The sequence below is a fragment of the Coccinella septempunctata genome, chromosome 1 (assembly GCF_907165205.1).
Source record: "Coccinella septempunctata chromosome 1, icCocSept1.1, whole genome shotgun sequence".
Lineage (NCBI taxonomy): Eukaryota > Metazoa > Arthropoda > Insecta > Coleoptera > Coccinellidae > Coccinella > Coccinella septempunctata.
This window is the reverse complement of record NC_058189.1, coordinates 70,631,686-70,657,038: the sequence shown is the minus strand read 5'-3', so window position 1 is coordinate 70,657,038 and position 25,353 is coordinate 70,631,686. Positions and strand designations below refer to the sequence as shown.

Sequence of the window (25,353 nt, the reverse complement as noted above, 5' to 3'; positions counted from 1 at the left end):
TCGACTAAACATACAATAACAAAATTAAATATACATATAATAACGACGGTGAAATCGAGATGAAAGATTTTGAAGTGAACAAAACAGAGAAACCAATCTCCATATAAATAAAAGATAAAGATTTGTATCATAGATACAGATAATTAACAAAATAAGGAACAAAGTATCGAACAATCAGAATTCCTACATATAATATTGTCTTTTAGAACGCACAATACACGAAATAAATTATCTCCCACTGTTTCAAGCTGCTATGCTCGAAATTTAATCATCAACCGATTTAAAGGTACGCTTGCTAGTCGGAAAATCCCAAAATGTTAGCCTATAGTAGGCGCACAATAATATACAGGGTGTCCAACAGACTAGTAGACGTTTATAGTGAAATAATTACAATAGGGAATGCTCCTTCTGACGAAAATGATGTATCTTTGAAACGTCACATTTTGAAATAACCATTTCAAGCGTTTCCCAAAAAAATTATTTTAAGCACTTGAAAATGAAAAATAAAAATGGGTATTTAAAGTTTAAAGCGTTTTGTGAGAATTGCACAAGATGGCAACATCGACTGAAATCTGCCTTGATAATAAAGGACACCAGATGCATTATCTTGATGAGATAGACAAAGATGGTTGTCTATGAAGTCTGCGACGAACGAGGAAGGTCGTAAAATTTTATGGGATTTTTATGGCCGATTGCAGTACAAGCTCGCCAGTAAGTACGCGCCTGTAGATCAACAGCTGTTTTTTTATAAACAAGCTGATCGGACATTGTTCTTTTCATCGTCTTGTATGCGCTGTTGCCAAATCGTAAACTCCGCACAAAGCGATTGAAATTTTAAAACCCCATATTTGAAGGATGATTTTGAATAGTTTCCGCGGTGAATTTGATGAAATCATGAATGAAACTCATAATTATTCAGTTTAAACTTGCATATGCAGCGATAACCCAAATTGAGGAGAATTCCCCGTCATTCTCTCAAATTTCTGCAAATTCCGGAAACAGCCTACTAGTTTTTTTTTCAAATAGCACACCCAGTATGATTCTGCATCGTTAGATAGCTAATTTAATGGCAATTTCAACAGTATTGAGTGAACACTCAACGATTCATGAGTTATTGGGATTCTCATGGAAAAATGGCGCATATTTCTGCAGGAGACTTTTTTTTCGGAAAAATCTTTAACATTTTCTATTCTGCCGTTACGTAGTATTATAACACTGTTAGCTGTTTGGACCAAAAATGTACAGGGTGTTCATGAGAAAATCATCAAGTTGGACAAATCGAATTAATCAAAACTCAAGAATTTCAAATTACAACTTGCATTTTTTATTGTTTCAGTCGATTCTCCGTCAAAAAAGAAGAGAATTCATTTGAATGCATTCTATAACTAAATTCAACACTCTCAGAGTTATCAAGGAAAAAGTTGAAATGATCAAGCAGTTCGAAATTGCTGTTTTTCCTTATTTCGAACTTTTCCTTGATAATTCTTAGAGTGTTGAATTTAGTTAAAGAATGCATTCAAATGACGGAGAATCGACTGAAATAATAAAAAATACTATTTTTTCAAAAAAAAAATAAAATCTCTAGCAGAAATATTCGAAAAAGTGTGACCTCCAGTTTCCACCATTTTGTCCAGAAGAATTCCAATATAACAGTTCAATTTTTACCCAAGATATGGCCTACTGTTGAAATCGCCATCAAATCAGCTATCTAACGATGCAAAAATATACCGGGTGTCCCATTTGAAAAAAGGAAGTAGTAGGCTGTTTCCACGTCAAAGACATGAAAATATTTCGGGGAGAAAGTTCATAGTCGAAAACCCCAACTCACGAATTTTCAGCACAAAATTGTAATCAGTCCTCAATAAACGTCTAATAGGTCATCCACCATGGGACACCCTGTATACTTGTTGGCTTCTGTGAGAAAGCAAGGCAGGCTTACCCAACTTTAAAATCTCGAAATATTTTACGATATGATGAAAGATATTCTACATAGTTAGACGAAACTTACTTCAAAGAGGTTCCACTTGAAAAAATTCCTTGAGAGCGACATGGGCCACCTAAAAAAAGAAGAAAAGGGGGCGGGGGAAAAATACCCCTAAAAGAAATTCCCCCAAATAAACAGTTTTCATTTCTTTACCTTGCTCATCACCTCGAAATAAAACTCCCTTGTTATGCCCATGCAGAGAAGGCTCAGCTCCTCTTTACTCACCCCAACTGAACGTGAGTCCACAACCCACAAAATAGTCCGAACAACAGCCTCTTCCCAGCAATTTCCCCGCAAATTTAATTTCCGACTAGCCAACGTCCAAAACCGAAATAAAGAAAAAAACTAAAACAAGAAACGATAAAAATATCCTAAACACGACAGTTGTCGAAAATACTCAGGATTCTCGTATGAAATATGGGAGTCCTGCAATTTCACATTATAAAACATCCATTTTAAAAATGCTAAAAAGCAGGAACGGCAACGTTCCAGTTGACATCAAATTCTGAATCTCCATCGAACCTTCAATGATACAGTTCAGGAAGACAAATCCATTGTGATATTTCCGTTATTTTACAAGGACGACGGTAGTTTTTCCCAACTACCCTTATGAATCACTCTGTTCTCATCGAATCCGTGATATATTATCAGATATTCATCAATATAAAATGAAAAATATGGAGATGAAGAAATCACATCGGATATGTGTATTCGTTTAAATAGAAATATTCGTCAGAAAAAATTCATCATATTAAAATATCGGCAATCAGTACATGATTTCACAAAGGAGAATGTTCAAACACAGCACTTAAACACATACCTTGTCGGCTTGCATCTGGCCCAGGCAATAAATAAATAAAATATAAAAATTCGACAAAAATAAATATAAATAACAGTTTGAAATAATAATCATAATAAAAACGAGATTCAACCGTAATAACAAATAATCTTGATAAGGGTGTGCTTAGCCCAACATACACACACAATCACATCACATAAATCATGTGTTGAATAATAAATTATTACATCCTAGTCGTTGCTGAGATAGAAATTTAAGTACTCTTATAACATTAACAATTATAATGAATTTATACCGATAAATTCAGATATGTCTACACAATATGTTCGTTTCATTTGATGAAAGTAAATTGTACACTATCAATAAAATGGCATTTTTTTTTTGTATTGTAACTTTTCAACAAGAACAGAAAAACAAAATCTAAGGATAACGAATGTATCTCATCGATATTATAAAGGATATATTAAATATGGAAAGGATATGTATTGGTAGGTGTTGAAGGGAAACAGTAGCCCTTATTCCTGCCTCAAACGGAGCTCTCCTGTCCCGTCTCCATTGTCGTTGCCGTTTTTGATCGACATACTTCTTGACGATGAGAAACACAGTTTCATTATGAAGGGAAATTTGGTGCCTGCAAGAATACCAAATTAAATCCTCAATCTCCCGTTTTACCCGATGTGTTTTTAGTACAATTCTAGATGGTTTCTGGCCTTTACGCATCCGAATTTTACCGTTAAAAAAATTTGGAACCAAACTCACCGGGACTGTCGATTGCGGCGTGGTTGCATGCCATGACGGCGGCCACGGCTTCTGTCGTTGTCTCGAATTCCAATAGGCCGGAACTCGATCTCTCCGACTTCATGGGGAATAGTTTTACAGCCTTTGGTGCGACGACGTCGTAGTCTTTGAACACTTGAATTAATTCCGTTTCCGTCACCTGCGGTGGAGTGTTGAAGAAATGTAATATCTGGAAGAAAACGCGAGGTTCAGAGACCAAGAAACATGAAATTGAGGTAGGAAATTTTTTACATACAGATCATATCAACTAAAAGAAAAGAGACGCTTGGCTACCAGTGATCGATAAGAAGGTTGTGAAACCAAAGCGAAGTGGGAGAGATGAGCTTAAGATGGGGATATCCAGTGGATATTCGAGAGAAAAGTTACTCATTCGCACTTGAAAAAATTTTCACTATAGCTGAACATGTGGACAGACTCATGTCCAAATGGATTGGCCTGATGCCTTTCTAGACTTGAATTATACACTACGCAAAAAAATTAACGCACATTCGGAAAATCTCAATTTTAATGAAAGTTAACTCTACATTGACTTTATAACTTATTTTTTATGTTCTCTCGGGAAGGTTTTGAACGAAACAAGACACATTAAATGGAAGAAAAATTCAGGATTTCACCGAATCTTATTTGAAAGAAGAGAAATGAACAATTTTCAAAATACTGAAATGCTGATAAGTGATTTAATATTTGGTATTTCCACCCCTTGCGTTAATTACAGCTCGGCAACGACGGTTCATACTCAAAATGAGTGATCTTAAAATGTTCTGATCTAATCCTTCTCAGATTTCTCCGAGTTGGATTCCTAAGTCATTAAGAGTAGCTGGATGATTCTCTGAACTTCTCAGCCTTCTATTGAGGTTGTCCCAAACCTGCTCAATCGGATTGAGATCTGGACTTCTTGCTTGCCATTCCATTCCAGAGACTTCAACCACTTCAAGGTACTCCTGAACGATGCGCGCACGATGGGGTCTGGCATTATCGTCCATAAAAATGAAATTTTCACCAATGTATGGGGCAAATGGCACTACATGCTCTTCAAGAATGTTCCTTATATACTTATCAGCATTCATAGCTCCATTATCAACGACCACTAGGTCTGTGCGAGCAGTCAAAGATATTCCACCCCATACCATAATCGATCCTCCTCCGAAACCAGTAGTATTCAGGAAATTGCACTGAGCATATCTTTCATGTGGACGTCTGTATACAAGGAAACGTCGATCACAATGGTGGAGGCAGAATCTAGACTCATCTGTGAAGAGAACTCTTTCCAATCGGCCTCTTCCCAATGGATATGCTCTCTCGCAAAATCCAAACGCGCCCTTCCATGGGCTGGGGTAAGAGCTGGGCCTCTTGCCGCGACACGAGGCCTTAAATCATATTCTCTGAGGCGATTTCTTATTGTCTGAGTGCTAATTTGCACCTCATGAGTTTGCTCAAGCTAAATTTGAAGGAGGCGAGCGGTTGCAAACCGTTGTCTCAACGAAGAAACTCTCAAGTAACGTTCTTGAATGGCAGTTGTTACCCGTTGTCTACACTGTCTTGGTCTTCGGACATTCATACCTGTCTCCCTGAATCGCTGCAACATTCTGGACACACTTGTATGGGAAATTCCAAACCTTTCTTCAACTCTTGTGTATGTCCACCCTTCTTCTCGCAAAACTATCGCTTGGGCACATTCTTCTTGGGCCAAATTGCGTGTTTCGCTACTGTACACAGTAGACATTTCTCCGTTATTATAGTTTTATACAGGGTGAGTATTTGACTCGTGCAAATATTCTAACTGTAGATTTTGCAGGTCAAAAGAAACACTCTTTTACTAAACGATTCGGATGAAATGGTAAAGAAAAAAGTGATTCTTTTGACCTCAAGAATCCACTGTAAAAATATTTGTACGAGTTAGAGACTCAGCCCGTATAACAAGTTGTTGTCGATATATTTTGATGTATTGAAAGACTGAAAATATAGTTTTGATCCATCGGAGGTATTTCTATCAGTTTTAACTTTCTAAACAGATGAAATTCTAACACTAACGAAGAACTAGATGCTATTTAACATTGATTTCAAGGTAATTGTAACAGAAGAAACTTTTTCTAGCCTGCAGACTCTACCAGGTTGAATATTCATTTTGTTTATTTCTCTACAGTGTTGTCGCTCGAAAGTAGTCTTAGTTGCTCTCCTAAATACTAACTTGAAAGGGCTAAAAGCCTGGAAATTTCCGACCAAAAAAAAAGATCAGTTTTTTCGCTCACCTTACTGGGGGGCTGGATCCTGTTTTTGCTGGCCATCGTCGCGTTCATGAACCTGTTGTTCTTGTTTGTGGCGTATTCCTTGTAAGACGGCGATTTGTCGGAGAGCGGATAGGGGTTCGTCACCTCGCTCAGATAGGGCTGTTTGCTGAACGCCAGCTGTATCTTGTGCTCTTCGGCGCTCTTCTCGTTATTCGAATTGTTGGCGGACGGCGGTATGGCGCCCGTGCAGCCCACCGTTATGTTGTTCAGGTTCTGGACGCACCTCTCCACGGCCACGCTGTCGCCCATCTGCACCATAGCCGTGCCCTCCTTCGACTTGAGGAATTTGATCTGCGAAGAAAAAAGTTATAGACTTAAACCGACGAAAAGACACCTGTTTATCATAGTATGGCTGAAAAACCTCAACAAAGTTGTTTTTTGTCGACTTTCGGTTGATGAAGATGGGCCTTCATATTTTGTAATTCGATTTGGAGAGTTTGTACTCCATATTGGGTTCGTAGCTCAGTATATTTCAACCGCAAGGTATCAAAACCTACACAGAACACAACTGGTTCTCCGAACTCATAGAAGCTCACAAAGCTTCTGAGAGGTACTTCGGTAGGCTTTCCCATTGATAATGAATACTGATTTGCTGTCTTCTCATGCTAATTTTTTTCATTTGATTGAATTTATTTCATTTCTCAGCCCACTTTATTAACTGCTCAATTAAATATGACTGATAACTGTTGTCGAGATTCAGATGAATGAATCCTCAAGTATGGTTCAACGGTCAGTGGTAAGCCATGATACTTGGCTTATCCTTGGCTCTACCCTGGAAGGCCTGCTCTGGTAATCGTGCACACTCAATTGTTATGCTCTGCTTATTGTAATTCGTACTCTCATTGATATATTCTCATATTCATTCATAGTGTTCGATATACAGTTTTCAGCCTTCTGCACTTCTCGAAACCAACGATTAGTTGTTTCCCTCATTAGTACTCTCGATTTGTACCTCTCATAATTTATTAACTCATTAGATTCATGCTCAGCTCATAGTTGAATTATAATAATTGCTCAATTCACATTTAATGTATTGATCTCTCATTGATGATAACACTAAGACAATGTAGTTTCATCTCTTGGCCTATTTCACTATTACAACTCGTTCTTCTCATAAAAATTCATTATTCTAAAACCTTACTAACTAACTAACACTAAGACAATGTAGTTTCATCTCTTGGCCTATTTCTCTATTACAACTCGTTCTTCTCATAAAAATTCATTATTCTAAAACCTCATGTTTTTCTGATGGAATAAAGAGGATCTCGCAAACAATTTCCATTGATTGCTCTGTCACTGTAAACTTTGAGTTAATTTTGCATTTATTCAACTTCTCAAAGTCTAAGTCTTACCTCAAGTGACTTCTCATTTGAACTACTCTGGATTATATCTGCTTTCAGTTGAACAATGTCTCTCTGAGTCTATATATGTGGTTTATATTTGTTTTTATTACTGTATTAGCTTCATGCCGGTGACTTATTCATTTTATGATTGTGAACGATATACACTAAATGTTTCTATACCATTCTAACTCAATTATCTTGTCATAAAGTAGTCCATTACTCTTCTTTACAAAATAATAAAACCCTCAAGTTACAGTTACTGAAGAGTTTTTCAATTGAAGAGAAAGCATCCAAAATAAAAGTCATTATTTCCCATGGAAAAAGGACATTTCAGAACACCCTCTTCTGAACTTGAGCACACTCCATAGTTTTCTCGTTTACCAGTATGAAAACAAGCCCTCGTAAAGAAAATAACAAATGTTTATTCCGTCTTTTTCCCGACTGAAATATTACGATTACACTTCGTCCGATTCTAGTGGGACGAAGACGCTCCCATCCATGCAGAACCTCCAAAACGAACGGCTATCTCTCGATTCCGCGTCTGGGAAAACAATTCCCGTTTCCCATATGCAGGAATAGATATCCGGTCGTCGGCCGTTCCTAGCACCTGGTGGGAATTTACGCGGTTTATCTATCTACGGGCTTGTACGAGGCCGAAGAAGTAGAGTTTATAATGTATGAGGGTTAGGTCGATACGCGTACGCTTAAGATGAGTTTACGAGTTCCAACCGCCTCCGCGGAGGCGGCTGATGAGGTTTCATTATGCATGAGGAACTTCACGTCTGTTTATGTGCTCCTGTTTAGCGGAGTTTGCTAATCTTCGACTCAGACCGAAGGGTTGAATATTCCGGAGTTTTTTATGCTGACGTATCAAATCTGAAAACTTTCACCACGGATAGTTTTCACTAACGATCCTAACTACGCCCCTGTCGCCACCGGCAAATAGGGGAACTTTCGAGAACCATCCAGAACTTCATAAGTTAACACAGTGAGAGGTCAAGGTATCTACAATATATTCAGATTTCAGGGATCAGCATAAGAAAATCCCAGAATATTCAACTCTTCTTACTCAGTCATGGATTAGCACACTTAGTTAGGGGTCGACAAGACAAGAATTCTTGTCTCGATGACAAACTTTTTTCTTGATTTGGGAAAAAGTAAAGAAATTAAAAAATATCTTGCCTTGACATTTTCTTGAATTATTTAATCTTGTCTAGACTCAAGAAATTTCAAGATCTTGAAATTTCTTGATCAACCAGCGACTCCGTACATGGTGATTTGTTTTCTCACGAACTCAAAATGACGTCGCGCACTTTTAACCCGTTTAGTTGACTAAGACTATTGTTACCAAGAAAATATAGAAAGAAGCTCAATAGGAGATCGAAAATACTCCGCTCCTTTTGGTATCCCCACAAGCCAATTTGAATAATAACAAGTTTTGGCCATAACTTCAAAGTTATTCTGAATGATCTTCTTTTTAACTTTACCTATTACTATTATCTATCGATACGCCACTGCTCATGGACCCAGTTCTGTCTTGACTTTGCCACCTTCTATGTCATCACCCTTCCAATCGGCTTTAAACTGAATTGCAACTTCTTTCTACACCTACTCTCGATTATCACAAAGTGGTAATCATATTTAACCATAAGTACATTGACACTTCATCAAACAGAACGTCTGCTGAGCCATTCAGCTCTGATTTTGACTTCACTAACAAGTTATAGAGAGAAACGTAAGTTTTAGTAAAAAAAGAAAATGATCAGTGAAACTGAAGCGACTTCGACTAATGGAAGTGAAAATGATAAATCTGAATCTGAAACCGAAGATGCGAAAGAGGCAGTAAAAGATAAAAACATCAGCATTCACCAATGCAATATTGTGGTAGGTACTAGTGGCAATACTTACAGAAAAAAATTCTGTTATTCTTACGAAATTCAGGCGGACACAAGTACCAACGGTGAAACTAATAATTGAGTCATAATTACACCATGTCGTTTTAGGGGGACCGCCCACTAAAGTAGCGTAGCACTGACCACTGACATGGCACATACATGACAAAAGCGATGCATAATTTTCAGATATCGCCTCTGAGTGAGAAGTGTCAGTTACGTGAAATGTGTCGTTCTCATATCTGAAAATTATGCATCGCCTTTGTCATGTTTGTGCCATGTCAGTGCTACGCTACTTTGGTGGGCGCTCCCACTTAAACATAAAAAAGGGTATGCCTGAAAGTAAAAATTCCAAATATAGATTCCAATTGCAGTTTCAACAAGCTTATCATTAATAATTTCCAATTGACATTTTTCCAGCAAAAAATTTGGCAATAAATAAAAATAGTAATAAATGTTGAAACATGTTATCTTTTTCACAAATACCTATACGTTTTGGCGTATTCGTGGTTAGACAAGATATTTCAAGGGTTCTTGTTCTCTTGATATAAAATTTCTTGTCCTGTCTCAAAGTCAAGACAAGATCTTGAAATTTTCAAGAACTTGCCGACTCCTAAACTAACTATAAAAGAAAATATACGCTCCCTCATAGAATGCACTACCACTACCAGTTTTTAATAAAATTCCGAGTACCTACTCGCAATTTTCTTGCTGCTTGCACAACTTGCTCTCGATTTCTCATATTTGCAACGAATTTGTTGGAGCGCATCGTTTTCCTCTTTCGCATATAACGTTTTTCCGTTTCTGTCGAAATGAATTCTGGGGCGCATTCCCGCAACCATTACTCGAAAATTTCGAGTGAAACGCGAATTGTCGACCGGGGAAACTGGATTGTTCGAGATGAAATTGTCGATTTCCCGAGATATGCTCTCAAGAATCCGAACCTCTCAACTTCATAACGCGCGGCGGAAGGAAGAGCGAACCTTCCACTTCCCGCATGAATTCTGGATTGTTTTCCCGGCAACGGAATTCGTCGAACAATTCACGGTCTTGTTCTTTTCATCGCTAGCGATTGCAGCGGTAGAAGACGGAGAATAATGGACTCGGTATAGTTACGATTTTTGTTGTTGCAGGGTATTTAAAGTTTAAGCGTTTTGTGAGAATTTTACAATCTGGCAACATCGACTGAAATATGCCTTGATAATAAAGGACAACAAATGCATTATCTTGATGAGATAGACAAAGATGGCTGTCTATGAAGTCTGCGACGAACGAGGAAGGTCGTAAAATTTTATGGGATTTTTATGGCCGGTTGCAGTTGAAGCTCGCCAGTAAGTACGCGCCTATAAATCAACAGCTGTTATTTTATAAACAAGCCATTGATCTTTTCATTGTCTTGTATGCGCTGTTGCCAAATCGCAAACTCCGCACAAAGCGATTGGAATTTTAAAACCCCCTATTTGAAGGATGATTTTGAATAGTTTCCGCGGTGAATTTGAAGAAATCAAATGAAACTCATAATTATTCAGTTTAAACTTGGATATGAAGTGATAACCCAAATTCAGGAGAATTCCCCATTATTCTCTCAACTATCTGCAAATTCCGGAAACAGCCTACTAGTTTCTTTTTTCAAATAGTACACCCAGTATGATTCTGCATCGTTAGATAGCTAATTTAATAGCAAGTTCATCAGTATTAAGTGAACACTCAACGGTTCATGAGTTATTGGGATTCTCATGGAAAAATGGCGCATATTTCTGCAGGAGACTTTTTTTTCGGAAAAATCTTTTTTTATATTTTCTATTCTGCCGTTACGTAGTATTATAACACTGTTAGCTGTTTGGACCAAAAATGTACAGGGTGTTTATGAGAAAATCATCAAGTTGGACAAATCGAATTAATCAAAACTCAAGATTTTCAAATTACAACTTGTATTTTTTATTGTTTTAGTCGATTCTCCGTCAAAAAAGTGGAGAATTCATTTGAAAACATTCTAAATTCAATACTCTCAGAGTTATCAAGGAAAAACTTCAAATGATCAATCAGTTCGAAATTGTTTTTCCATATTTCAAGTTTTTCCTTGATAATGGACTCGGTATAGTTACGATTTTTGTTGTTGCAGGTAACGTTAGATGGAAAAATGTTGGAGGTCAAATAAAATGGTACACTGATTCATTATTTCCAAACCGTAACTATCTTATTTGTATCATTTTCAGTGTTGAACATTTCGAATAGAAAAAATAAAATTTCCCCTCCGATTTTCGCTGTATTGAATTTGAGACGTCTAGAACACTTGAACGATGAGTAGAAGTTACGAATATTACAATAGTTTCCACTTTCGTCGGAAAGATGGCAGCTCTTAACGAACGTCTTTGTTCAATTTCACCAGGATACGAATTGTAGCCAATGGCGAGACTTTTCGAGAATTTTTTTCATGCGGAAATTCGTAGAAGAGGTAATTGCACCTCGGAAAGTTGATAACATCAATGAATATTTGTTCTTCAATGAAAAAAATGTTCTAATTCCTCTTCCTTTCGACGAATAAAAAAATTTCTGACTTTCCGAGATGACGAACTGATTGAATCGAATTATAATGAAAACCCCGAATAAATCAGTGGTTTCTGACGTAAGATATTCATTTCCTCCTCCTGAACTGACCACTAAAACGGTGTAGACCCCTCTTAACAACCTAATTTCCCTCTGGAATATCGTTTTCTGTGATTACTTTTTCGAATACCTTAAAAAAATTCGGGATACTACTCACCCTCACTACGTTCCCGTACAAACACATCAAGTTGAAGAGTTTATCGGCGTTGGTGCGTAGGGGGTCCAGACCGTAGACCATGAGCACGGCGCCGGGTTGCTGAAACTGGGCGTTCCTCTGCTCCCGGAACTCCGGACTCGTCACCGTTGGATTTTTTCGAAAGTTCTCGTTGCCGAACTGTTCCGGGAAACCGGGGCCCATCTCCTCGTATCTGTGTGTCTCGGAGGGAAAGCGATCTGGAAAAAAAAATAGACGAAAACTTTTAATTTCATCGCTGAATTTTACATTTTCGGAACTTGCTATTTCCAAGATGGAAATCTAAACGAACGGAGATAGGATTTCGAAATTGCTTGCAATAGATTCAGCGTGTTCGAAAAGCTATAGTTTCATACCAAACTTTTCAATATCTGACACTGTTTAAGAGAAAATAATTTTTTTTGTTTTTCCACTTTTCATTTTAGAGTTGTCTTCGAAGAGCTTTCTAGAGTGCAATTCTCTGTTGAATCATCAAGTGTTTAGTTTTCTAAAATCTTCGAAACAAATTCTATGCACTCCATATCCGAGGACAGTTATAGAACATCCTGATTTTTAGACAGAGTAGCAAATAGGTCGTTTTGGGGGGGTCTAACCCCTTGCTCATTTTTCAACCAAAAAATCGAGATTTTCGAAATCGAGTTTTAATGCTAGGGTGGAAGCCTAGACAACGCTGATTATATAACCGGAAATCCCAATTAGATCAGACGAATATAACAGGAGATATCGCAGATTGAAAATTGCAATTTCCAAGATGAAAATCTGAATGAAGGGAGATAGGCTTTCGAAATTGCTCGCAATGGATTCAGCGGGTTCGAGAACCTATATTTCCATACCAAAATTTCGAATATCTGGCACTGTATTTAGGTGATTCCATCTTTTTGGAAATTTTTCGATAGTCACCGTTAGAGTAGTTTTTCTCTCAATAAAAAAAACAACAGATGAAAATGGGATACATATTCTGAAAGAGCAACTCTTCTAGTTAAAAATCTGAAAATTTTATCGAGCTCGATGCAGTATTTTGCAAATTTGCATAAATTTTCGATACTTTCATTAGCATCTTTCTATTAACCGACTTCGACAGACTTTTAATTGATTTTATTTGGAGGAATCTATTTGAAAATTCATGAGAAACATCTAGAAACTAACCTAACCTACAAAAAATGGAGGTTTTCAAATTGACGTTAGAATTCCTGATTACAGAAAACCACAATTTACTTTTAGCGCTCGCTTTATTTTCCCCATTTTCGGCTATCGTTCTCTTTCTCTCCACTCTCCATAGTAATATCGTTGACCCAGGGCAATAATGATAACAGTATAAGATGGGATGTTCCGAGGAACTGATGCAGCCGTAATACATCACATCCTCGAGCCCTTTCTGTCAACCCTTCGGACGATAAACCACTCGCTTCATCATCTCTACCGAAGGAAACCTCCTCGGGAAAAAACCGACATGAAAAAGATTGTCTTATAGCATTTTCCGATGAATTAAATTTGTATCTTCCAGAGTTCTCTCGACAATACCCTGTTAACCAGCTCGTAAAACATCGTAATGCTATCGAAGGTCATCTTTAATTCCACTTATTTCGCTGTAAATCGTTTACGACACAACGAGATTTTCATCCATAAAATCTCCTACACAGCGAAAAAGCATTAACCTTGTTCGGTAGTTCAGTTTTATTAACACATGAAGAATGACCTGAAAGTTGGGATTCCATCACAATATAATAAGTGTTCACGAGCAGCAGGTGTCAAAATTTTGTCGGCTACGGATAATGGTCATACAGATTTTTAATCATACACAATACCTTCTTCCTTCAGAGAAAGAATGGTCCATATTGCAATAAAAGGAACGTTACAACGTCTTGGATGGATATTTACACGATATGTTTTGGAATTTTAAATGCGTTTTACATGTTCCCTTTTGTTTCTGTTCACTGAGTTGTATTTTATTATGTTTATTCACTTTTCAGTTGTTATTTCCTCTCGACTTGTCCCATAAATTTTTGAAAGGGATCCATAAATCTTACTATCATTATTTTCACATTGGAAGTCATGGAATATTTTTTATTTGAGAGTCTGTATCGGTGGGAAATGGAAAAAAAAAGCAAACCGAGAGTAGGCAGCTCTCGAGTTTTCAAATTTTCTCGAGAAAACGAGGAAAATTTAACATTAACGTCATCAACGACCTAGCAGATCTCCTAATTCAAACAATTTCAACTCCGGCTCAAATTGAAGTGTTACATTACCGCCCAGTAGGTAGAGTGATTACTGGCGTCCCACATATTTTATTTCCGCAGAGGACTACTGGATTTTCCTCGTCAAATAATTAAACAGCGCGGAGAACATCTAAATTATCCAGGAAACGAGTTCTTAATTGACACTCGAGAAAGGCCTTTCCGGGTTAAAGTTGAAGCGAACGATGATACGCAACGTACCGTACAGTTTTAGAGAGGGCCCTTCTACATAGACCGTTCCGCGAGAAATAATGGCTTTTAAATGACAAAATCGATCTCGGGTGCCTTCAAGAGTTACTACTATAGTTGAAAAGGAACCGGATTGTTCTTATCGAGTTTTTGTTGTAATTACCGTCCAACTTAATAGTTCTACTTTATTGAATGGGAGATTTAGAAGGATGGAGACGCGGATAACGAAATTACTGTTCGAATCAGTGAGACCCTACTTTTATTAAGATTCATTAGGATTAATTAATTTTTATAAAACGATGAAAGTGGTGGCTCTTTTTCAGTATCTCAGCTAGATTGAAAAGGAATGAGTGACTATCATATTACGAGGATGTATTGATATCTAGTTAGCCTAGACCAGTTCTATGCATAAAAAATATTGCGTTACCAAAGCAACGAACAATAACGCATTAGAAATGTCAGTGTGAAGTTTGAGGTCAAAAAAGTAAACCAGAGTTACGCAATAAATTAAAAGAAAGAAGATAACCACCGAGGTTGTAAAAATCGAAAAATTGTATAGGGTCATCATCAAGTACCTGTATTTAAAAGGGTTGAGAGGTAAGCAGATTTACGAAGATATGCTTAATACCCTTGGTGATCAATGTACTTCGTATGCGACCGTGAAAAATTGGACTGCAATCTTCAAAAGTGGTAAATTTTCCATTGAAGATGATGACCGAACGGGAAGGCCAGTTTCAGTGTCAGTCCCCTAAAATATCGATACAGTTCCTGACACGATTTTATCAGACCGTCGAATTGGGCTAAAACGAATATAGCACTGAATATTTCATACCAACGCGTTCATCATATAGTTCACGTCAATTTGGACATGAGAAAAATTGCTGCAAAATGGATCCTCAAATGTTTGAATGTTGATCAAAAGTGTGCAAGGGTAGAAGCATCGCGTTCGATCTGTTCTCAATTTCAGAACGATGTAGACTTCTTAAACCGAATTTTTACTATGGATGAGACTTGGGTACATTTCTACGATCCAGAAACAAAGCAACAATCGATGGAATGGCGACACTCTGGTTCTCCACTACCTAAAAAGTTTCGTGTCCAAGAATCTGCTGGAAAAGTTCTAGTTTTCAGTTTTTTGGGATTGCCATGGAGTAATCATGATTGATTTTTTGGATAAGGGTAGAACAATAACCGGAGATTACTATTCGACATTACTGATTACTCTACGGGAAAAAAATCAAAGAGAAAAGACTGGAAAGCTATCCGAAGTCGTTTTGTTTTTGCAGGACAACGCCCCTGCACACAAATCTCATGTTGCCATGCAAAACATTCGTTATTTAGGGTTTGAATTACTAGAACACCCCTCTTATTCACCAGATTTGGCTCCATCCGACTCTCATCCCTTTCTTCAACTGAAAAAAAGTTTAAAAGATTGTAAGAAACATTTTTTGGAAAGGTCTAGATATGTTGCAGGTTCGCTGTAATGAATGTATCCAATTAAGAGGAGAATATGTTGAGTAATGAAATATTTTGACATTGAAATTTCGTTTGGTTCTATAGTAGGCTAAGAATTTTTCAATATATCTTCGTACATACCTACTCTTATCTGAACTATCCGAAAACATTCATGAAAAGGATTAATCCAGATAATTCTTAGACCTCACAGTGTTAAAGTTTCCAAGGAATTTTGCGGAATGTGCCAAACTTGGAAGATTCTTCCAGATTCCAGGAAATTCTCTTCGAGGTACAATTTCCTATACCACTGAAAGGTTCCAAGATACAAACATTTCTTGATGATCTTTCTTGATGAAACGTTGAATTAATTACTTGAGGATTGTAAATTTAAGTCAGTGCTATACAAATTTTAGTTCTAATTAAAAATGTTGTAAATCAACATTCAACTGATCGAGTTCTTGTAAAATTCATACAACAATTTTGCCCAGAGGTAGTTTCAATGGGTAATCCTGGATCTGAACCATTCTTTGAAATAACAGAAAAGTAAAAGTTTGAGAGATAGACAGGAATACAAAGAGCATTTAGGAGAACAGAAAGCCCCTCATTATTCTAGAAATATCGAATTATGAAAGTTTCCCTTCATCAAAGTTGGAATTGAATTGAACGCAACATTAGACCTCGACAAAACGGAGACAATTAAAGACACTCGAAAGTAAAGTTATCCCTTGAAACTCCATTCCGATAAACCGAACGATGTTCACCAGTTTTGTGCTCTGAATTTCCGGAAACTGATTATAGCGTGTTCACAAACTTCATTCCTTGTCGATTTCATTATTTCAGATATTCCTTTGCCTTCATTAATTTCGATTCATCGTGTAACATCATTCGTTTGAGGAGCTCGTTTAGAAAAAATATCAAACACCTACAAGAAAAGAGCTACTTCTATTTTTTTTTTAATCGAGGGTCATGAGGACAATATTTTGTTGTCTGTAATATGCAAACACACACCTCATCCTATGGTATGTAAAGCGTTAGTGAAAATTTTATTCAAGACTAGAATTTCAAGTGCGGAAAGTAAGTAGTCCATCGAATCTCCACTTCAATTTTTGGGCAGTGTATGTTCAAGCTAATAATAACAAACATACGATAACCCAATCAATCCACCAGTTTTGTGAATGTTTTCACATCGTTTCCATATTACAGTCGATCGACATCCACATCCACAAACCTAATTTTCCCATGGACACGAACGATAAAAAGATGCACACGAGACGACGTCAAAAGGATGCGAAGTGATGGAGTTCCTTCCATACCCGACAGTCCTCTCAAATTCTGTGATGTTTGAAGAGGACCATCTCCTCTCGAAAGCCCCATCCATTATCGGGTTTCCGATGCGAGATAAGGGTTTTCGGGTAAAAAATTTGTTGTAAGAAGTTCTCCTCTCGGACTACACCCTAGTTCGGGACGGATCATACCCGTTTACGACTCGATCTTCACGGTCGCGGATCCGCATAATCAATGCCATAAATGCGGAAAAGTCACGGTTGCGGAACGCGAGATCAGAAACTTCATGTTCATAATGCGAGATCTGCTAGCGCCGAAACTTCGTACTTTGGCGAGAAAATCTACGAGAAGAGGGAAATCAAATTTCTGTACTACTTGTCACTTCTACTCGGAATGCACCAACGCGATCTTCTCTGAAAGACTAGGTCATTACTAACTACCTCATTAAAAATAAGGATTTACTTCAACGACTTCTCTTTGGAACTGATGAAAGTACGTAATGATAAAAGGAACAAAAACCAGCACTTTAATTCGTTGAACGATTTTTAGAATAGTTGACTGGAATTTAAGATTTTCGACCAGATTTCTCTTCGTGAAAAACCCAACAGCCTTACTTTACGCTTCACTCGAGTCTTCGCAGACGTAAATTCGATCAATTGAATTTTTTTTGTCAATGATTCTGATATTGAAACAACTAGTTACGTGCAGTTATGTTTTTGTCTATTCTGTACAGGTATTTTTACTGTTGAAGATGCGCCTCGCACAGGTAAGTGCTGAAAATTATTCATTATTCTGGCGTTTTTTAGTGTTTCGTGAATTATATTTATGGTTTCATCCATAGACTAATAATTTATTTATTTTTAGACTATGGTTTCATCACGGAACGCCTAAAGTATGGAGAGTAGAGAGAAGGAGAACGATCGCTGCTTTGAGACCACAGATTTTTTGTCCCCTAAAATATGTACCAATATGGTAGTTCATGCTTTTGCCAACAGGCGCGCTGGCCATCACGAGAGTGCGAAATTTTGATTTACACGAATCAAATTGTAGTTGGCTCGTTGGCTGAGTGAACTGTTTCCCTGGTGACAGATGATAGGAATATTATTATTTTCGATTTTTGATAAGAGAACAACATATGACCATGGTGAAATGTTGAAGCGTGCGCTAGTATAAGAGTGTTTTGGCATCGGAAAGAAAAATAGAAGAGATAAAATTTCCGAGAGCATTTTTGAGAGAAAATTGAAAAAAAAACCTTATCTCAAGAATCGACTCCGAATCAATTTGTGTGTCAAGAGCACTTTTGCGATGAAGATATCAAAACAGATGATGGATTCATTATAAACGGAATTGAAATTGTTATTCCTCGTGAGAAGTGGACTTTTCTGAATAAGAATATCTAACCAATAAAACTACATGGTTCAGAAGAGAATATTCTTGAAGAATTTTGTTGGCATAACATAATATATGGTTTATATCGGTTCTCAGCTGAGTATTGGCAACAGAATCTACTCCAATACCTGAGTGATAAATCTGAGAGTGTTACCTTTTGTTGTCTTGATGTGTACTACGCCTTACTTCGGATTTATATAATTTTGACGATTACGGTAAACCAACTAACATAGCTGCTTTCAATAAACAATGATAAACAAAAGTAGGTACAATTTTTTTGTTCAGTGATTTCTTTGGAATTTCATTGATTTCGACTTGCATTTTATTGCATATAATTCAGAGAACTCATATTTAATATAGATTTGAAGAAAGGTATTTGAAAAATCATCAGAAAAACCACGATGACACATAACCTAAAATAAAATGAAGGCTGTTCATTTAAAATCATTGAACTAGTTCAATGTTTCAAATTGACGCTTGAATCCCCACCCCTTATCGACACCCGCTTTAATCGCAGCGACACCTATCCTACGTTTCCTGTTTTCGGGGACACATTTTTAGTACGCCAATCGTTCTCCTTCTCTCTACTCTCCATAGCCTAAAGTGCTAAGGTGTTCTGTGGTGGAACCATAAATATAATGCATGAAACACGAAAAAAAGCCTGAATAATGTCAAAACCTACCTTGAAAATTCAATATAAACTTTCTTCTGTATCACTTGGATGTGGGAGCAAGGATTGTAATATGATGAAAGCAACCGAAAGGCACAAATATAATTTAAAAAAAGACTATTCCATTAAAAGAGTTTTCTCTATTATTTGCAAACGTTCCCGAACTCGTCCATTGAATTTATATGCTTCAAGTTTGACAATTCAACATTAATATACGTTTCCATAGTAACGAAACCATTTCCATTACGAATTTCAAAACACCATTTATTTATGAATGAAATAATTCGCGATTTTTTTCAAAATCCAAAAATATCTGTCGAATTTTAAACGATTTGCAGAAAAATAGTATGTTTACCTCGTAAGAAATGCCACATTTCTGGTCTCTGTGTTGCTATGTTAGGCTTTTCCCACCCGGTAAACAATGTACTATTATTTTACCAAATAAAAATACAAACAAAATAACATATCGAGGAGGAGATTCAGTTATCACAGTGCTAGATACAGGAATGTGAAAAAAAGGATATTAAAAGTTCTGAAACTAAGCAATTATTTACATATTTAACACTCAATGATGAATCTTCAAATGAAGGTAAAATAACTACAGAAATCGATGTTGCCGAACACAGAAATTCAGCAGAAAGCTTCATAAGGTTATTTCTACCACCGAAAACAGGTGCAGTTATGGATTATGATGAGCAGTTTTAACGGTATTATGCTAAATTTGGCAATAATTAAAGCTTAGAAACCTGGTCCTGTTAATTCTGATGGTCAGGATATAAACCAAGAAATACTGTTGGGCATAATTCAATATGTGGCTCTTCAATATGTGAACCGTCAATTTTTTGGCTAGGTTAATTTGGTTCAATAGAAAAAACCGCCATAATTCATACAGCGCGATTATGGCTCGTTTTCACGGAGCTCGATAAGGCGTCAACCGCCGGATGAAAACCGAGTTTTTCCAATTTATCCAGACGTGAAAATGTCCGAAAACTCCGCCCAGACATGAAACGAAACAAATTATTCCCGTTCGCTTCATTTCCCTAATTGCCCATACGGCAACCGATACGGAAACGAAACGCATTCGCGGGACGCTAGGCGGAATATTTCACAGCAATCTTGATCTCCGGAATCCGGCGCGGATTTTTCCCATCCAGATATCTTTTGCGTATTTCATTTCGCCGTTGCGTCCTCGCAAACTCGAGGCCGTTTATTTTTCATTTGGAGGTTACGAAGATTTTTCTGATACGACTGTTCGGTTATGTTTTTATGTTGTCGAGATTTTGGCTGACGCCGTATCTTGTCACTTGCTGTTCAGGTCGGGAATGAAGAAGACAGAAATCTTGGAGTATATACTGTCACCTGCAAAAAATATATAGCCTGTCATGTATAATAGTTGCCGGCAACATGAGGTTTATTACTCAACATATTCCCCTCTTAATTGGATACATTTACATAGAACCTGCAACGTCTCTAGACCTTTGAAAAAATAAAGTTTCCTCTTGCTCTGCAAACCAGACCTCCTCAGCTTTTATTACCTCCTCGTTGGAAGGAAACTTACGACCTTTTGAACTTTTTTTCACTTGAGGAAAGATATGATAGTCGGATGGAGCCAAATCTGGTGAAGAAAGGGGCTGTTCTAGTAATTCAAACCCTAAATCACGAATTTTTTGCATGGCAACATAAGATTTGTGTGCAAAACGTTGTCCTGCAAACACGAAACACTTTCGGATAGCTTTCCGAGTCTTTTCTCTTAATTTTTTTCCCGTAGAGTGGTCAGTAATGTCGAATAGTAATCTGCTTATTGTTCTACCCTCATCCAAAAAATCAATCATGATTATTCCATGGCAATCCCAAAAAACTGAAGCAATAACTTTTCCAGCAGATTTTTGAACACGAAACTTCTAAGGTCTTGGAGAACCAGAGTGTCGCCATTCCATCGATTGTTGCTTTGTTTCTGGATCGTAGAAATGTACCCAAGTCTCATCCATAGTAAAAATTCGGTTTAAGAAGTCTACATCGTTTTCAAATCGAGCATAGATCGAACGCGATGCTTCTACCCTTGCACGCTTTTGGTCAACATTCAAACATTTGGGGATCCATTTTGCAGCAATTTTTCTCATGCCCAAATTGACGTGAACTAGACGTGAACTAGGTATATGATGAACGAGTTCGTATGAAATATTCAGTGCTTCAGATATCCGTTTTAGCCTAATTCGAAGGTCTGATGAGATCATGTCATGAACTGCATCGATATTTTCAGGGACTGACACTGTAACTGGCCTTCCCGATCGGTCATCATCTTCAATGGAAAATTTACCTCTTTTGAAGCTCGCAGTCCAATTTTTCACGATCGCATACGAAGGACATCTTCGTGAATCTGCTTACTTCTTAACCCTTTTAAAAACAGGTACTTGATGATGGCACGATACTCCAAATGTTGATGTCGGTGGACATCTTCACACTGACACTTCTAATGGGTTATTGTTCGTTGCTATGGTAACGCAATATTTTTTTTATGCATGGAACTGGTCTAGGCTAACTGGATATCAATACATCCTTTTTTCCATCGGAGAAGGAGCTGTGTTGCTCTAATGAGTTCACATGATAGCGCGACCATGGTCAGCGTCTGCTCCTCTTCGGTGGAACGTTCTCCATTTAGTAGTCCCGACGATGGCAAATTGGCCAGTTCAATTCGGATCGTAACACTTGTTTATACTCATATTTGGATTAATTCTTATTATGAAAGATTATTTATACGAGGGACTCACACCTAGTGACATAAATTCCGCAATTACACACACACGTCTCCGTCGGACGATCGTTAAAATCTTTACGAGTGCTCGAAATGCTGAAAGCGAAGCGGACGATTTGTCAGCGACACGTTTTCAGTGATCTAGGTAAATCTCAATCATACTCATTACTATTTATAAAACAGGGATTTGCGGAGATGCAAATCACGTTGGTTGTGCATCTCCGGGGACTGGCGGCGGCCTCATGCCAACTATTTATGATTCACGAAACGGCATCGGACGTCCAGAAAAATTTGAGTTATGTCCTTCGTTAATCTTCTCGGTCGTTCATTCACCATTCGACTACATAAAAACTATAAATTATCGGTCGGATATTGTGTCGTTATCGTGTTTTTTTCTTTTCTCTCGCTAATTTATCGCTCTTTACATGAACAGCGTCATTGTGGGATATCGTATCGCGATAAATCAGTTTTACGCCCAGCTGCTTCCAACGTCGAGAGAGGAGTCATCGACTCGATAAAAGCTCGTTTCATATGAGATTTTCCGGAGGAAAACAGCTACAACTCGTATTTTTGTGGGCGTCCCTATCGAAAAAATGTTTTATATGTTCTTTACTTTTTTGTGATTTGTAATTACGAAGGCTTAGGAAGGCCAAATAATATTTTATTAATTAGTTATACAACAAGTGAGTTAAATAAATGTTTATTCACGAGAAGAAAGTTTATTGAGATATTTTTATCAGCAATTCTCGAATATTTCCAATTTTTGATTATAAATCATCAGTTGGCCTGTGATAAATACCAAAGCCGACTTCTTATATGAGCAAAAGCCCAACTCCGACCGTGTAGTGTACATGATCTTGAAATATCCTCGATCTAAGTGCAACCGTTCGCTCTGACCCCATCTTTTAGAAAATTTTTCAAAGGTCATCTTTCGCGTCGCGTATCTTCCAGGAAAATCATCGAAGAGCTAAAAGTGATACATATTCTGAAAGATCAACTCTTCTAGTAATAAATCTCGAAATTTCTTCGACCTAGGTGCAACCGTTCGGTCTTGACGGATTTTTAAGTGACCTCATCTTTTTGGGAATTCTTTGAAGGTCAACTTTCTACACGTGTATCTACCAGAAAAATCATCGTAGAACTAAACGTTATAAATATTCTGATAGAGCAACTCCTTTAGTAATAAATCTGAGAATAACATGCATTTCGGCACAACCGTTCGGTACTGAGGAAGTTTTAACTGACCTCATCTTTTTGGGTCGCGTTTATTCCAGAAAAATTATTGTGAAAGTAAATGTGATACATATTCTGAAAGAGCAACTCTTCTAGTAGTAAATCTGATAATTTCATCCATTTCGGCACAATAGTTCGGTATTGAGGAAGTTTTAACTGACCCCATCTTTTTGGGAATTTTTCGAAGGTCAACTTTCGAGTCGCGTATCTTCCAGGAAAATCATTGAAGAGCTAAAAATTATACATATTCTGAAAGATCGATTTTTCTTGTAATAAATCTCGAAATTTCCCCGATCTAGGTGCAACCGTTCGGTCTTGACGAATTTTAACTTAACCAATCTTTTTGGGAACTTTCCACACGTGTGCCTCCCAGAAAAATCATCGTAGAGCTAAAAGTGATAAACATTCTGAAAGTGCAGTTTTTCTAGTAATAAATTGTAGTTTCTGAAGTGTGTACTGTAGACTCTTCCAGCCAATAAAAATTATAAATTTGAAGTTTTTAGTCAGCAAATTATTGAGCTCATATATAATTCGAAATGATACCTTGGTCTTCACTGCCTTCGTGTTTCTTTGAAGATTCGCTTCGAGATGGCCAACAGAAGGAAGGAATTCTTCTTTCGTTACTGGCAAATATCTCAATACAATAACTCACCGTAAGCGTCTCTAAAACCGACGGTCATTATACAAATCCGTCGACAGATACTTGGCCTGGTCGCACATCATAGAAATTGCCCATACGGACACGCCCGAAAACAACATTTCACGTTGTTTAATATCTCCGGCTCAGGCCGCGTCAGAAATTACAATGAATAGCGGAATATATCATGCGGCTAATTACGCCGGCAATCCGTACGATGCGGAATACGGACAGTAACGAGTGGCGTTAGAGCCCGAATCCATCATCCACTTGAGACGACCACTCAACATGCATTTTCCCGTTTTTCCGCACAGATTCCCGATGAATTAATGAACACGGGGGCAACTACCTTTCTGTTGTAATTTCGCATTCCACGCGACCGTTTGATTGATGCGAGTATTTGTTTGTCGACGCGGATTTTGGGTTGGTATGGATGGAATTTTCGATTAAGCGATGGGAATTCTACAGATTCATCAACTCATCCAAATGTGGGTTGAAATAGTATCATTGTTTAACAGCCTCGGTAATAATTCACATTCCCCATAGGAAAAACAGTTGCAAATGCTGCAAAGAAGAGGTGAGTAGAAGCAGCAAAGATTCTGTCATTTGAAAAGTTATCTGTATAAAGACGAAGAAATCTAGTTTCCAACAAAGATAATGCAAGACATGAAGAACCACCTTCTGTTGATATTCTTGTCGGACAAGCCATGAATTTCGAAAGAATTGTAGCTGAATTTTCTTTCACTGTTGAGCCAGTCCCTAATTGATACACAACAATTTTCATCCCAGAGAATTCCACTTGAATCCCTTACAACCCCCATTCATTCTGATTGTGGTAATTATGATTGGTGGAGTACCTAAAATTAAACCAACCAAACGGTTATCGAACAAATATGGAGCACTCAAATGAGAAACATCCAACAAATGTTGCTCATTATGCTTAATGGGTTCGGTGTGCCGCCTATACCATTTGCATGATGAGGCCCATCAATATGACCTTCTCTTTTGGCTGAAAAGTGTCAGTAGCACCTCTCTGAGCGAAAGGGGAATTTTCATAAGTGAGCTATCTGGTACGTGGAAAATGATAGTTCAGCTATCGCAGACAATAAAAATATACTATTTAACTAGATGAAAATGAAGAACTGTTGAAAAATTTTTATGAGCGATGAATAAATCAATTGATTCTCATCTCAGACTATTGAACCAAGGTCCATTAAATTTCTAGACTTATTACTACAAAAGCTGATCTTCTATAGAATATGTATCACGATAGGATCCGATGATTTTTCTAGGAGATAAGCATGTCGAAAGTTGAGCTTCGAAAATCTTCAAAAAAGATGGGGTCACTTGAAAAGACCGAATGACTGCATTGAGATTGATAAAATTTCGAGATTTATTACTGAAAGAATTGCTCTTTTGAAACATGTATGCCATTTATGTCTACGATGATTTTCCTGGAAAAAAAACTACTCGAAAGTTGACCATCGAAAAATTCCCAAAAAGATGAGGTCAGTTAAAACTTCCTCAAACCGAACGGTTCTGCCGAAATGAATGAAACTCTCAGATTTATTACTGAAAGAGTTGCTCTTTGAGAATATGTATCACA

General features: G+C 37.4%; 1 protein-coding gene across 1 annotated transcript in view; it reads right to left on the bottom strand.

Annotated features, from left to right (window-relative positions):
* Window positions 1-2,637: 2,637 nt before the first annotated feature.
* The window catches only part of LOC123318664 (heterogeneous nuclear ribonucleoprotein L), a 132,266-nt gene continuing 109,550 nt past the window's right edge, over window positions 2,638-25,353 (bottom strand). Inside the window, exons 7-10 of the mRNA XM_044905352.1 lie at window positions 11,869-12,104; window positions 5,831-6,160; window positions 3,543-3,750; window positions 2,638-3,414 (exon numbers count right to left, since the gene is read on the bottom strand). Coding sequence (XP_044761287.1) covers window positions 3,299-3,414; window positions 3,543-3,750; window positions 5,831-6,160; window positions 11,869-12,104 — 890 coding nt within the window. The 3' untranslated portion in view covers window positions 2,638-3,298. The remainder of the gene's footprint in view (window positions 3,415-3,542; window positions 3,751-5,830; window positions 6,161-11,868; window positions 12,105-25,353) is intronic.